The sequence below is a fragment of the Trichechus manatus genome, unplaced genomic scaffold, assembly GCF_000243295.1.
Source record: "Trichechus manatus latirostris isolate Lorelei unplaced genomic scaffold, TriManLat1.0 scaffold00010, whole genome shotgun sequence".
Lineage (NCBI taxonomy): Eukaryota > Metazoa > Chordata > Mammalia > Sirenia > Trichechidae > Trichechus > Trichechus manatus.
Window position 1 is genome coordinate 20,693,626 of NW_004443946.1, and position 12,391 is coordinate 20,706,016.

Consider the following 12,391-nt stretch of genomic DNA (forward strand, 5'->3'; position numbering starts at 1 on the left):
TTTTGCTACACGGCAGCCACTTTTCTGTTATGTACTGGAGATTCAGTTTGACTTCCCAGAAATGCTTAGCACAGGAGTCATAAATTGACATATTTTCAGAGAAGGAGCTTTCTCATTACAGGCTCCTTCTAAATACTGACACAGGATGGTACCAGAGGCCCATTACCTTTTTGGAAATCAAGGCTACATAGCAACCCGGTTATCCTCCTCCAGTCTGATTGCACAAGGACTATGCCCTGTGTGTACAGAGCAGGGAGAAAGCCTCTTGCCTTGTAAGAAATTTGTCTTCATAAGCAACTCCCACTCCAAAGGAGTATGGAATTGGATCCAAAAGATAGTAGTCATGAAAGATAGTCCAGAATCCTAAATCCTGTTGTTTTAACCACTTCACTACTGAGCTTCATTACCTTGCTTCATCATTAACCAAAAACCAAACCCATTACCGTCGAGTCGATTCCAACTCATAGAGACCCTGTAGGACAGAGTAGAACTGCCACGTAGGGTTTTCAACGAGCAGCTAGTAGATTTGAACTGCCGATCTTTTGGTTAGCAGCCAAATGCTTAACCACTGCACCATCAGGGCTACATCACTAGCAGGATAAAAAAATGTGGAAGATGATTAAACTTCCTTTCACCCTAGAATTTCCTCTTCAGTGTTTGATCATCGTTCTTGTCATTTATATGTATCAAGTATCTTCATCTAAGGGTCACCAAGAACCTCTGTTTGCCTAGAGGCAAGAATTATTATTCACATTTTACAGATGAATAAGCAATCATAGAAAAAACATGCTTTAACTTACCTAAAGAGCCCCTGAGAGAACAGGCCATGAATACTGCCACAGTTTTTTTTGGAGACACCTGACTTCCGTGTAAATAAATTAGATTTGTTCTATGTAGCTTACCCAGATACGTCTACAGGCGCAATCCTATGATAACAAAAAATCTCTGGATAATGAAAATATTTTCAAAGACCAGTTCATTTATTTAGTATTTTATTAGTATTGAAATCAACCAAATTCCAGTGCAGTGAAGTCATACTTCCTTGGCAGGTCTAAGTATCATACTCATAAAAAAGGAGAGAGAGAAGGAGACAGTGCCTAATTTTTTTTAGAACTTCCACTTAAAATGAGAATAGACAAGATTCACTTATCTATTTCCTGTCCAATTAGGTCATTGGCCAGGAAATCACCTTTTCAGAAAAGCCAGTAAGCAGATTCCTCCTACCTTAAAATTTCCCATAAATGATGCTAATGATCATTTATACCAGCCCTCTCATAGGAATGCTTGAAAGTCAAAATACATAAGAGACCACTGAGTTTTCTAGTTGAAAATAAAGTTATGAAGTTATAATAACTAACAACTTTCCCACTTCCCTCTCTCTCAGTTCTCTCTCAAGAGATCCTCCCGCCCATAACCACCATTCAATTATGTTCCAGTGTTTTCCTATGTTTGACGCCCTATCAAGTGACATAACTTTCTAACCCTGACCAGATTTCTAAGCCTCCAACTAGGAAGGGTCAGTTCCAGGCCACCTGATTTGTGCAAATCCAGATGCTGGACCAGTTGAGTGAGGTCAAACAACTCGCCAAGCCAGGACCTGCACGTTACCTTTCTGGAAACACCTTGGCCTGGGTTATCACTGTACATCAGGACAGAGGAAGCTGAGTGTGGAGCCTGAGTGACAGCAGAGTTCAGATAAGCGATAAGATGCTCATAGTACACCTCTGTCAGTGTCTTCCTAAAGATGGGCCTTAAGCCCTTCAAGCGCTTCTTATGGGCCCCCTCTGGGCTGGTAGGGTAGCAGATTATTTGACTACAGAGATGTGAAGAGTCTAGAGAAGGTTAATTGGAGTAGCAGTTAAGTCTCAATCTGATTTCAAAACCTGGCTCTGTCATTAACCAACTATGTGGCCTTGGGAGAGTTACTTAATCTCTCGTAGTCTCAGTCTGTCAATAAAAAAAAACAAACCAAACCCGTTGCTGTCAAGTCAATTCTGACTCATAGCGACCCTATAGGACAGAGTAGAACTGCCGCGTAGGGTTTCCAAGGAGCGCCTGGTGGATTCAAACTGCCAACCTTTTGGTTAGCAGCTGCAGCTCTTAACCACTATGTCAATAGGGACGATAATATTGCCTACCTCATAGCATTGTTGTGAGGATCAAAAAGATGTAACTAAGATATGGAGCTCAAACAAAATGTAAGCCCTCCATGTGTAAAGGGCTTACACAACGTCTAGTGTGTAAAAACCAAACCCATTGCCGTCGACTCAATTCCTACTCATAGCAACCCTATAGGACAGAGTAGAACTGCCCCATAGGGTTTCCAAGGCTGTAAATCTTTACAGAAGCAGACTGCCACATATCTCCCTTGAAGTGCCTGATGGGTTTGAACTGCTGACCTTTCAGTTAGCAGCTGAGTGTATAACCACTGCACCACCAGGGCTCCTTGCCTAGTATATTGTAAAAATATATATAGTAACATATAGTACTTCAAAAATATTGCCTTTATTACCATGAACTTTCAAGGCCTTGCTGTTATTACTCTTGTGATGGTTTAATGTTTGGAAGCACTCCTGGAAATGTATCTCCTCCAGCTTGCTCGCTCAGGGCTCGCAATGGAAATTTTCCTTGGTCATTTACACCCATGCCCTTTAGTTAGGACTCATGTTTAGCAGTCCAGAAAACAGACAAGTACGTGTATGGCACTTTTTGTACACTGTTCTCACTGGTTTAGGGACATAGAATTCTCTAAAAATAGTCTCTACTGGCCAAATGTGGCTCTGACCTCTGAAAACACCCCCTGTCTTCCTTTAGCCCTAGGAAGCTCCTACAATTTTATTACCAAAAATAAGTTTTATTAAGTGTTTAACTAATTAGCAACTCCTAATTATGCACATGTGACTTGTCTTTGGCAAACCTTGAAGCTCAGCCTCACTTCATCTTATCACTTAGCAGACATCCAAGCAACTAGCTTCTAGAGCCTGCTTGGAAAATGTAACCTTTTTAATCATAACTTAAGCAAGATATAATTAGGAATGCAAATATACTAAAACAAGTATATAGCATCGTTCGAAGTTCAGTAGAAACAACTTGTTAACTATTTATTTGATCAATATTTATTAAGCATCCACTGTGTCTTAGACCCTGTGTTAAGTGATTCAGGTGTGCTAGCATAAGTCACACATGGATTCTGCCCTGTGATAACATATATTAGGATAATGAGAAAAGCACGCAAATAATATACCACAGGCTAGAACATGATGGTAATGTGGGAGAGTGAAAAAAATATACCCTCTCCTCACTTACCGACTTGGTTAGGTTCCAAAGACCAGGTCATTATGTAAAATCAGTGTTATATGAAAATGGAGGATGACCATGTCAGACCACAAAATGGAACATGACTACATCATTACATAAGTGCCAAATTACATAATTACATAACTGCCAAACCACTGAGAATCATGGCCCTGACAAGTTGACACATAACCTTAACTGTCAAAGCCAGTGTTATTCTTGCCTTGCACCTCGGCATTCATTACTGTTAGACATATGTCATTAATGTGCAAAATAGTCAGTTAATAGATTTTTCACTATTGTCATAAATGCAAAATGTCAGATAGCGAGATAGTTGATAAGTGAGGACAAGGTGTATTATGGAAATTTAGAGGAGGAAGGTATTATTTCCGTGATAATCAAGGAAGTCATCATGTAGGAGGTAGCAATGAATTCTTTGGACAAGTAGATGTAGAGACATTTCAGGTATGGAGGAGACATGAGGAATAAGTGATTAAATTGAAGTAAAGGCTATATGAAACGGAGTGGAGGAAAAAAGTTGGAAAGGCAGGTTGGGCACTGGCTGGAAGAACCTTGAACACCAGTCTTACAAATTTGGAACTCTTTGAGGCACTTAGGAGCCATTGCAAGTTTTTGAGCACTTCACCAAAGAAGATATTTCGGCAGCTAACAGATACATGAAGAAATGCTCACGATCATTAGCCGTTAGAGAAATGCAGATCAAAACTACAATGAGATAGCATCTCACCCCAACAAGGCTAGCACCAATCTAAAAAACACAAAATAATAAATGTTGGAGAGGTTGTGGGGAGACTGGAACACTTATACACTGTTGGTGGGAAGGTAAAATGGTACAACCACTTTGGAAATCGATGTGGGGCTTCCTTAAAAAGCTAGAAATAGAAGTACCATACGATCCAGCTATCCCACTCCTTGGAATATATCCTAGAGAAATAAGAGCCGTCACACGAATAGATATATGCACAGCAGTGTTCGTTGCAGCACTGTTCACAATAGCAAAAAGATGGAAGCAACCTAAATGCCCATCAACGGACGAATGGATAAACAAATTGTGGTATATCCACACAATGGAATACTACACAACAATAAAGAACAACGGTGAAGCTGTGAAACATTGTATAACATGGTGGAAGCTGGAACTTATGCTGAGTGAATTTAGTTAGTCACAGAAGGACAAATACTGTATAAGACCACTATTATAAGAACTCAAGAAAAGGTTTTAACACAGAAGAAAACATTCTTTGATGGTTATGAGGGTGGGGAGGAAGTGTGAGGGTTATTTACTAACTAGATAGTAGATAAGAATCATCTTAGGCGAAGGGAAGGACAGCACACACTACAGGGGAAGTCAGCACAACTGGACTAAACCAAAGCTAAGAAGTTTCCTGAATAGAATCAAATACTTTGAGAGACAGAGTAGCAGGGGTAGGAGTCTGGGGACCATGCTTTCAGGGGATATCTAGGTCAATTGGCATAACAAAGCTTATGAAGAAAGTGTTCTGTATCCTACTTCGGTGAGTGGTGTCTGGGGTCTTGAAAGCTTGCAGGCGGCCATCTAAGATGCATCAGTTGGTCCCAATCACCTGGAATAAAGGAGAATGAAGAACACCAAAGACACAAGGAAAGTATTAGCCCAAGAGACAGAAAGGGCCACATAAACCAGAGACTTCATCAGCCTGAGACCAGAAGAACTAGATGGTGCCCGGCCACCACCAATGACCGCCCTGACAGGGAACACAACAGAGAGTCCCTAATGGAGCAGCAGAAAGATGGGGTGCAGAACTCAAATTCTAGTAAGAAGACCAGACTTAATGGTCTGTCTGAGACTGGAGGTACCCCAGAAAGCATGGCCGCTGGATTCTCTATCAGCCCAGAACTCAAACAATTTCCGAGGCCAACTCTTCAGACAGGGATTGGACTGGACTGTGGGACGTAAAGTGATACTCGTGAGGAGTGTGCCTCTCGGCTCAAGTAGATACAAGAGACTAAACGGGCAGCTTCTGTCCAGAGGTGAGAATGGGAAGACAGAGAGGGTTAGGAGCTGGTTGAATGGACATGGGGAATCAAGGGTGGAAAGGAGGAGTGTGCTATCGCAGAATGGGGTGAGCAATTAGGGTCATGTAACAATGTATGTATAAAATTTTGTATGGGAGACTAACTTGAAATGTAAACTACATTTAAACTACAATAAAAGAATTTTTAAAAAGTTTCTGATAGGGCTGGTTATAAGTGGCAGGGTAGCAAATTTAGGTGTATACTTGGGGGTGATTGATCACACAGCAAAATAGGGGATGAGTTTTAGTAAGTAGGAACTTACAGCAGCATGGAGACCAGTTAGAAAGCTGTAACAGTCATCCCTAGGTGAAAATTAACATGGGTCTGATCTAAGGTCAGGGTAGGAGGAATGGAGGCTAGGGAATGGATATGGATGAGACTTTAAAGTTAAATCAAACAGGACTCCAAAACCCATTGGAAGTGAAAGACCATGGGAGAAGGAGAAATAAAAAATGGAACTGAGGTTTCAAACCAGATTAACTGGGAGATCAAAGAAAGGGACAAAGGAAGAGGAGCACATTCATATAGAAAGATATGAGCTTGATTAAAAGATACTGAATTTATGATGCTAAAATTCATGTTATCAGGCTTGCAGTTCTTGTGGTTGTAAATGGAGGACAGGTGCTAAGGCAGGTGAAAGGCTGGGACTAAGGCTTAGAATCATCCCAATGGGCATGTTGTTCTCATCAATAGCCACACCATGCCATGTGGAGCAGATGTTACAAGCTTGGTGGGCAATGAGTCAGATCTAGTCCACAAGCATATTTATTTGTGTGTGTGTGTGTGTTTTAAATTAAACCTTTTTTTAGTATCAGACTGTACTTAAAATATTGATTTCTGAATTCTCTTTTAAAAACCAAATTATCTAGCTAAGTATGGTGCCACATGGCAGCAGCAACTGGAGCTGAGCAGGGCCACCCCCCTTGAGATTGCGGGTGAATTCTCTAATTCACCACAGTCCCACTACTCCCCATCATCTCCTAATACTTAAAAGTCAGTTGCTAAATCTATAGAGACAGAAAATAAAGTAGTGATTGCCTAGAACTGGGGGTAGGGGCAGGGGCTGGCGGGGTTGGCTGGGGAGGCAAGTTGGGGGCTATCAGCTAAGGAGTACAGGGCTTCTTTTTGGGGTGATGAAAATGTTCTAAAATTGATTGTGGTGATGGTTGACCAACTCTGTAAATATACTTAAAGCCATTAGACTGTATACTTTAAATGGGTGAATTGCATGGTATGTGAATTATCTCAATAAAGCTGGTTTTTAAAAATGAAAAACAAAAAAGTCACGGCTATTGCCCTTGGAATGTTGGTTTTCTTGTGGCAGAAAATATTCTCTGTAAATGTGTCTCTCTCAAAAAGGAGGAAATGAATACCTGAGAGAGTCAAATATGAAGAAGAATACATCTTTTTGTGATAACTAAGAATTTCTGCATGTTCATATGTAAGCACATGGCCTGTTTATTAAGGTATGTTACCTTCTTAGCCACTGAAGGCCTTTAGGTATAAACAAAAATCTGGTCATGGCCAACTCCCTGACTTCCACTCACAGCTAAGAAGGAAAGAGAGGGAGAACAAAGGCAGAGAAAGGAAGAGGTGTTCAAATTGTAAAAAGAGAAGTAGAAGCCAGTATCCTGGACACCAAGGGAGGGAGAAGCTTTATCAAATGCTAATAAAAGGTCAAGGAGGATAAGGACAGAGACAAAGTCAGGAGGCCACGGGTGACTATCCAGTAAAAGAGCTTGGCGCGATTAGACCAGAGAGAGATGCAGAGGAAGATGTTGAAGTGTCCAGAAGACATTGTTCACAAATTATTATTTTATTCTTAGGGATGGAGGGATATTGAAGGATTTGTGAGGGGTTGGAGGTCGGGGGGGGGGGGTGACACAATCATATCAGCACAGTCTAGATTATTTTTTACATTAATTTATGTATATTTTGAATTGTGTGCGTGATGACCCAAGGTCACCCCAAATTTAATTCTTTTCAATGCTAAATTTCCCTCCAATCTGAAGTCCTCAGGCTTGTTGAGGCCTCAGTTGTTGATTTCCACCTAATTCATCCCCCATACCTGCTTGAACCAGGAATAATGTATGGTTGGTGTTATCTAACCCAGGGTTTTTCAAAAGGGTTTTGACATTTTGAGCCAGATAATTAATTCTTTATTTTAGGGAATTGTCCTATATATTGTAGGATGTTTCGTAGCATCACTGGCCTCTACCCACTAGATGCCCAGTTAGACATTGCCAGCAAAATTCCCTCCAGCTGAGATCTACTGAACCAAATTCATCATTAGTTATAGCATTTGGGACCAGGAACTCAAGGCCATGCAGGGTCGGTAGCCCAGCTTGGAAAAGAGGACCAATTCCTGCTCTATACCAAGGGGTGAAATCAGATGATGAAGTGAGTGGGAAATAAATGAGAAACTGAAGTACTCATTTGGTTTTACCTAATTTGAACTTCAACCTGTCTGTACCTTAGTCCCCCCACTGAAAAAAGTTCGTATCTTGAGGGTACAAAGCAGACCAAATGCCCAACAGCATCCCCACCCCAAGGCTAGGATTTCTTTCATGGCCTGGGGTGAAGTTCAGAGGAGACCTCAGGATGTGCTGGTTATGATAGTGTGGGTTGGTTTCATGAGACTTGCAGGCCTGCCTCTAAGGAGGAAGAAGAGAAGGAGAGCAAGAATGGTTTTCTTCTGGTAATACTAAGAGAAATCAGTGAAGCTCTGGAGATGTAAGATAGTAGTTGAACTGCAACTTTGAGTAGTCTAGGATTCCAGATAAAGTTCATTTTAGATCTTCCCCTTTACAGGAAAGTCTTAGAAGGTAAAGGAATGTTTCTCTTGCAATAGGGATGTCTAAAATAGATTAGATATGAAATTGTGAGATCTTCTAGAATCCTCTTCTGGGTGGAGTAGGGGAAGGAATTTTATATGCATATGCCACCATTTCTATAGTGATAAGGAAAATTGAGTTAAGACCCTTATCAAGCTAAAGAAGTCTTACAACTCTATTAAACTAAGACTGTTTCATAACTGTCTTTTATTCTATGGAGTAGCATTATGCCTTTCCACCATGGATATGGAATGACTTGATTTATTGTTAGCAATGGCTCCAAGCTGCCTTGCAAGGCAGCCTCTTGTTAATATATAACTCTGTTATCTTTTAGCCCAGTGGTGGACACTTTCGCTGAGGCTGATGGAAACTAATGGTAGTTCTGATATTTAGTCTCCTATTCCATAAGCCCCCTCCATCTTCTCTAACTCATCAGCTTTTTGGTAATGAACCAAGCCCCCAAGTGGTCTCTGAGCAATGTGTAATGACTAGACTTCTGTCTATGTGAAATGCCATCACAAGAAAAGGCATTCATAACCATGGTTTTGCCCGGTTTCATTTCAGGCACTTCTGCATCCAGCTGTGTGACAGCTGCTCTAGGAAACACGTGGAGTCACAGTGTGAACACCAGGCTGATTCTCCAGTACCTTGATTCAGAGAGAAGACAGGTGAGTGTTTTGACTGCAAAACTGTCAAGGTCAGAGAACAAGACCTACCTAACAATCTGAGGGTTCATCGTCTGCAAGTGTTGGCCACATTGTTCCTGAGTCAGCACTGGCGGCGTGTGGAGAGGCTACCTAAAGAAACCACCATCCCAGCCTACCCCAAAGGCCATTGTAATAAGACAGGGAGACAAGTCACACGCAAGAAAAAATGTACGAACAGATCACAGAGAGTTAGCATTCCCCCTGATATTTGCAATAACTTGTAAGTAAATAAAGTCCACGCCTCTAGGGATCTCAAATTCTCCATCTCTAAAGGGTGAATGATCATTTTGTCTTTGCTGAGGATGAGATAATTTGTATATGAATTAAATGGTGGTAGTTCTTTTTGTTGATGTTGGTATGCTTTGAAAATCTTAGGCCAGCCAAATCCTGTCAAGTGAATAAACTATTCCCTAGAATACTAGGTACATTTGCATTAACTCTTAAGCTAAATGATGCCAGGGACACCTCTAAAGGACGATGATTTTTCTCATAGTTCCCTGTTTATGGTTTCTATTCTGGCCTCAAGAGAGAATTCTCCCTTTTCGTTCCCAGAAAGGTTACTTTCTACCCCTTTCTTAGTCTTCTCTCCCTACCCCAAAGAAAGGGATGCCACAGTCTGCCTCCTTTGATAAAATGTTTCATAATCAGGAAACTTACTTTTCCTAATGTCTAACTTCAACTTTATCCTGCTGTGTGAACTAGGTTCTATGCCCATCCTGCAAGCAGAAGGAGGAAAAAGACAGGATTATTATTCTGATTTGTTGGACAGGGCAGAACTCAGAACCAAGATTTGCCCATTTTGTAAATATGTAACAAATCGAAGTTATTAATCAAAGAGGCATGAAATATTGTGCTGGTGGTCCTGGCTGGAGGAGGCAGCTTGGAGGGGGAGTTGTTGCCCTTTACCTGCATTAGGTAAATTGGCTCTTTTCCAAGGAGCCAGGAATCGTCAGAAACAAACATGAGCCTTTGCCTGTTCCAGACATAACTTTCCAAGCACTCTTGGTTACAGACTGGAGGATTCTTCTTGGTTTGCTTAGGACTGTGTAAATAACATTCCATCTTGGTGATTGAGTCAGCCATGTTCTGAGAAGATGGAGCTGCTTGTTCTCATTTAGAGAAATATTCTTGAATTTTCAGGCCCTGACGTGCTCATTATCTCAATGATACCTATCCCCTGATGATTCAAATGTCCTGGGCTCTGAATGCTTTACTTCTCTTTTTGGTGGAACTCATCCAAAAATATTCCTGGAGAACCTAATGACCTTTGGTTTGTACCCTAGGTAATTAATCGTGTTAAATAAATCCTGTCTGCAGCTGTCAAGGATATCATTATGGATTGTCAAGCACTACACCCTAAACTCTGTTTAGGGAAGTAAAATTCTTTGTAGATCAATGTTAATTCATCCATTTTCATGAATTCTTAACTATAGTCCTTAAAGATCTGTAGTTCATCTTTGCTTTAGATTTTAAATGGCAGTCTCATCTTAACATACTGATTTTGTGGTTCAGTCTATTATGTACAATGTCATGGATTCAAGAATCCCAGTTTAAATTCTAGTTAGAATTTATTAGTAAATCAAGAGTTTAGAGCTGAATTTTTCTGTTAATTAACCAGTCATTTCCATTTTGTCCCTGTCAACAGGAAGTTGATGGTAGGACAAATGCTGTGGTTTTGTGTCTTCTTTGGTGACTGAAAGATTTTGGTAGCTCTTGGCTCTTGGCTCATAAGGTCAAATGCAGGCCACTGGTCACAAGAAGAACCAGGAAGGAAGTGTGGATGGATCAGTGACAGTCTGTCAACTCATATCCTATTAGATGGGTCAGCGGTGTTATCTTAATCTACAAAGGACAACTTGTTACTATCATTACTAATCAATCAGGAGCAGAATTAAATGCCTTGAATCATGTTTGCAAACAATAATTAGAAATTAAAGTAAAATTTAACCAGTGTTAAAATGGCCAACCCAGGCAAAAGAACTTAAAATTCCATCTATGGAAATGTACATGTGTTTGGGGCCAGTTGTTAATTTTGTAGCTTAATAAATAGGATAAAGTTTGATATAGAAAATTATGTCTTTATCTGATGAGCTTATCTTGCCTTAGCAGAGGGTGTGCTTAGTGATTCATTGAGCCTTTCCTGTGGCAAACTATAGAAGGTCATATGAAGAGAAACCTTTTCTGAGATACGGGCACCAAGCAGTACTTTAAAGCTAGCCTTTAAGGTGATTGTGCCACATAGCACTTTGCAGCACTACTTAGTAGAACATGCCTGGATCATTTTAGGGTAGGTGGACCTTGGGAACACCAGCTACTTGGAGTAGATACCATGTATAGCCAATTTATTTATTTTAGTACATAAACAGAGACTACGACACCAAGAGATGAGGGTTATGGAATGAGAATTATGTTTTATCCTGTTTCTATGACATTGAGCCCTACACCAGGGCTCTTGAATGTAAGGCTTAAGTTTGAGATCACAGGGCTGGAAAGGGGTCAGGTCAAGCTTAACAGAACTGCGAGCCGATTAACCCAGGAGCTGAATTGTATAGTTAGAGCGAGGAAATAAGTCCTCCCTGGCTGATTATTTCCTTTACACCCTGGAAACTTTATAAAATTATATAACCAAGAAAGAAATCTGCTTATCAGGGCACAAGCCAAGTTAATTCTCTTGTTTATTCTGCTTCAGTGTTTGCAAAAACCCTCTTAAGAAGCTGGGAAACATTTTCTTTTGGACTAATCTAGCTTTTTTCCATTTGACTTTACTTTTATTTACTCTTTTCCTACTCTGCTTCAGTCCTGCCCCACCCTTTTTGCAGCATATTTATCCTTACCGAAGACATGTCCTTGGAGTAGAATTAGAATGGTCTCAATTACTGTATTTTTATGCAAATAATGTACACCTTCTACGTTTGTTTGCCAATCCCACCCTCCCCCTGGAGGTATTTTCATAAGGGCCACTGTGCAAATTTTTTTTTTTTTTAACGTTGCTGTAAAGAAATTAGCATAGTGTGCTTACAAAAATACCTTGCAGGGGGAGGATGCAGTTGGCAAAAAAATGTAGAAGGCTCACATTATTTGGGTAAAAATACGTACAGTATTTTTTTTTGTTTTTAATCATCAAAAATATGTTTTGGTCCATGTGCTTGGCACAGGGATACAAAGAAATAGAAGACAGTTCCTTCCCTTGAGGTTCTTCTGGTCTAATATGGAAGGTGATACATATACTGATGAATAATCAAAGTGCAATGCAGAAGTTAAACAACAAACTAATACTGAGATACTGCCACAAGGCAGATTTTAACTTATTATCTAACAAGTGGTTAAAACAGTAACTGCTCTGAATCCAGATGCAGGTAAAATCATCAGAGGCACATTAAGTTTTTAAAGGTGGGACTTGAGTATCACCTTAAATCAGTGGTTCTCTAACCTGAGTGCACATTAGCCAGGAGCATTTACAATATACCAATGCCAGGACCC

The 12,391-nt window shown here is 40.4% G+C and overlaps 1 protein-coding gene across 2 annotated transcripts in view; it reads left to right on the plus strand.

Moving 5' to 3' along the window:
* RAD51B (RAD51 paralog B) overlaps positions 1-12,391 on the plus strand; it is a 692,596-nt gene that overhangs the window by 615,348 nt on the left and 64,857 nt on the right. For both annotated transcript variants that reach the window (XM_023726314.1, XM_023726313.1), the window contains exon 9: positions 8,769-8,872. In XM_023726314.1, coding sequence (XP_023582082.1) covers positions 8,769-8,872 — 104 coding nt within the window. The remainder of the gene's footprint in view (positions 1-8,768; positions 8,873-12,391) is intronic.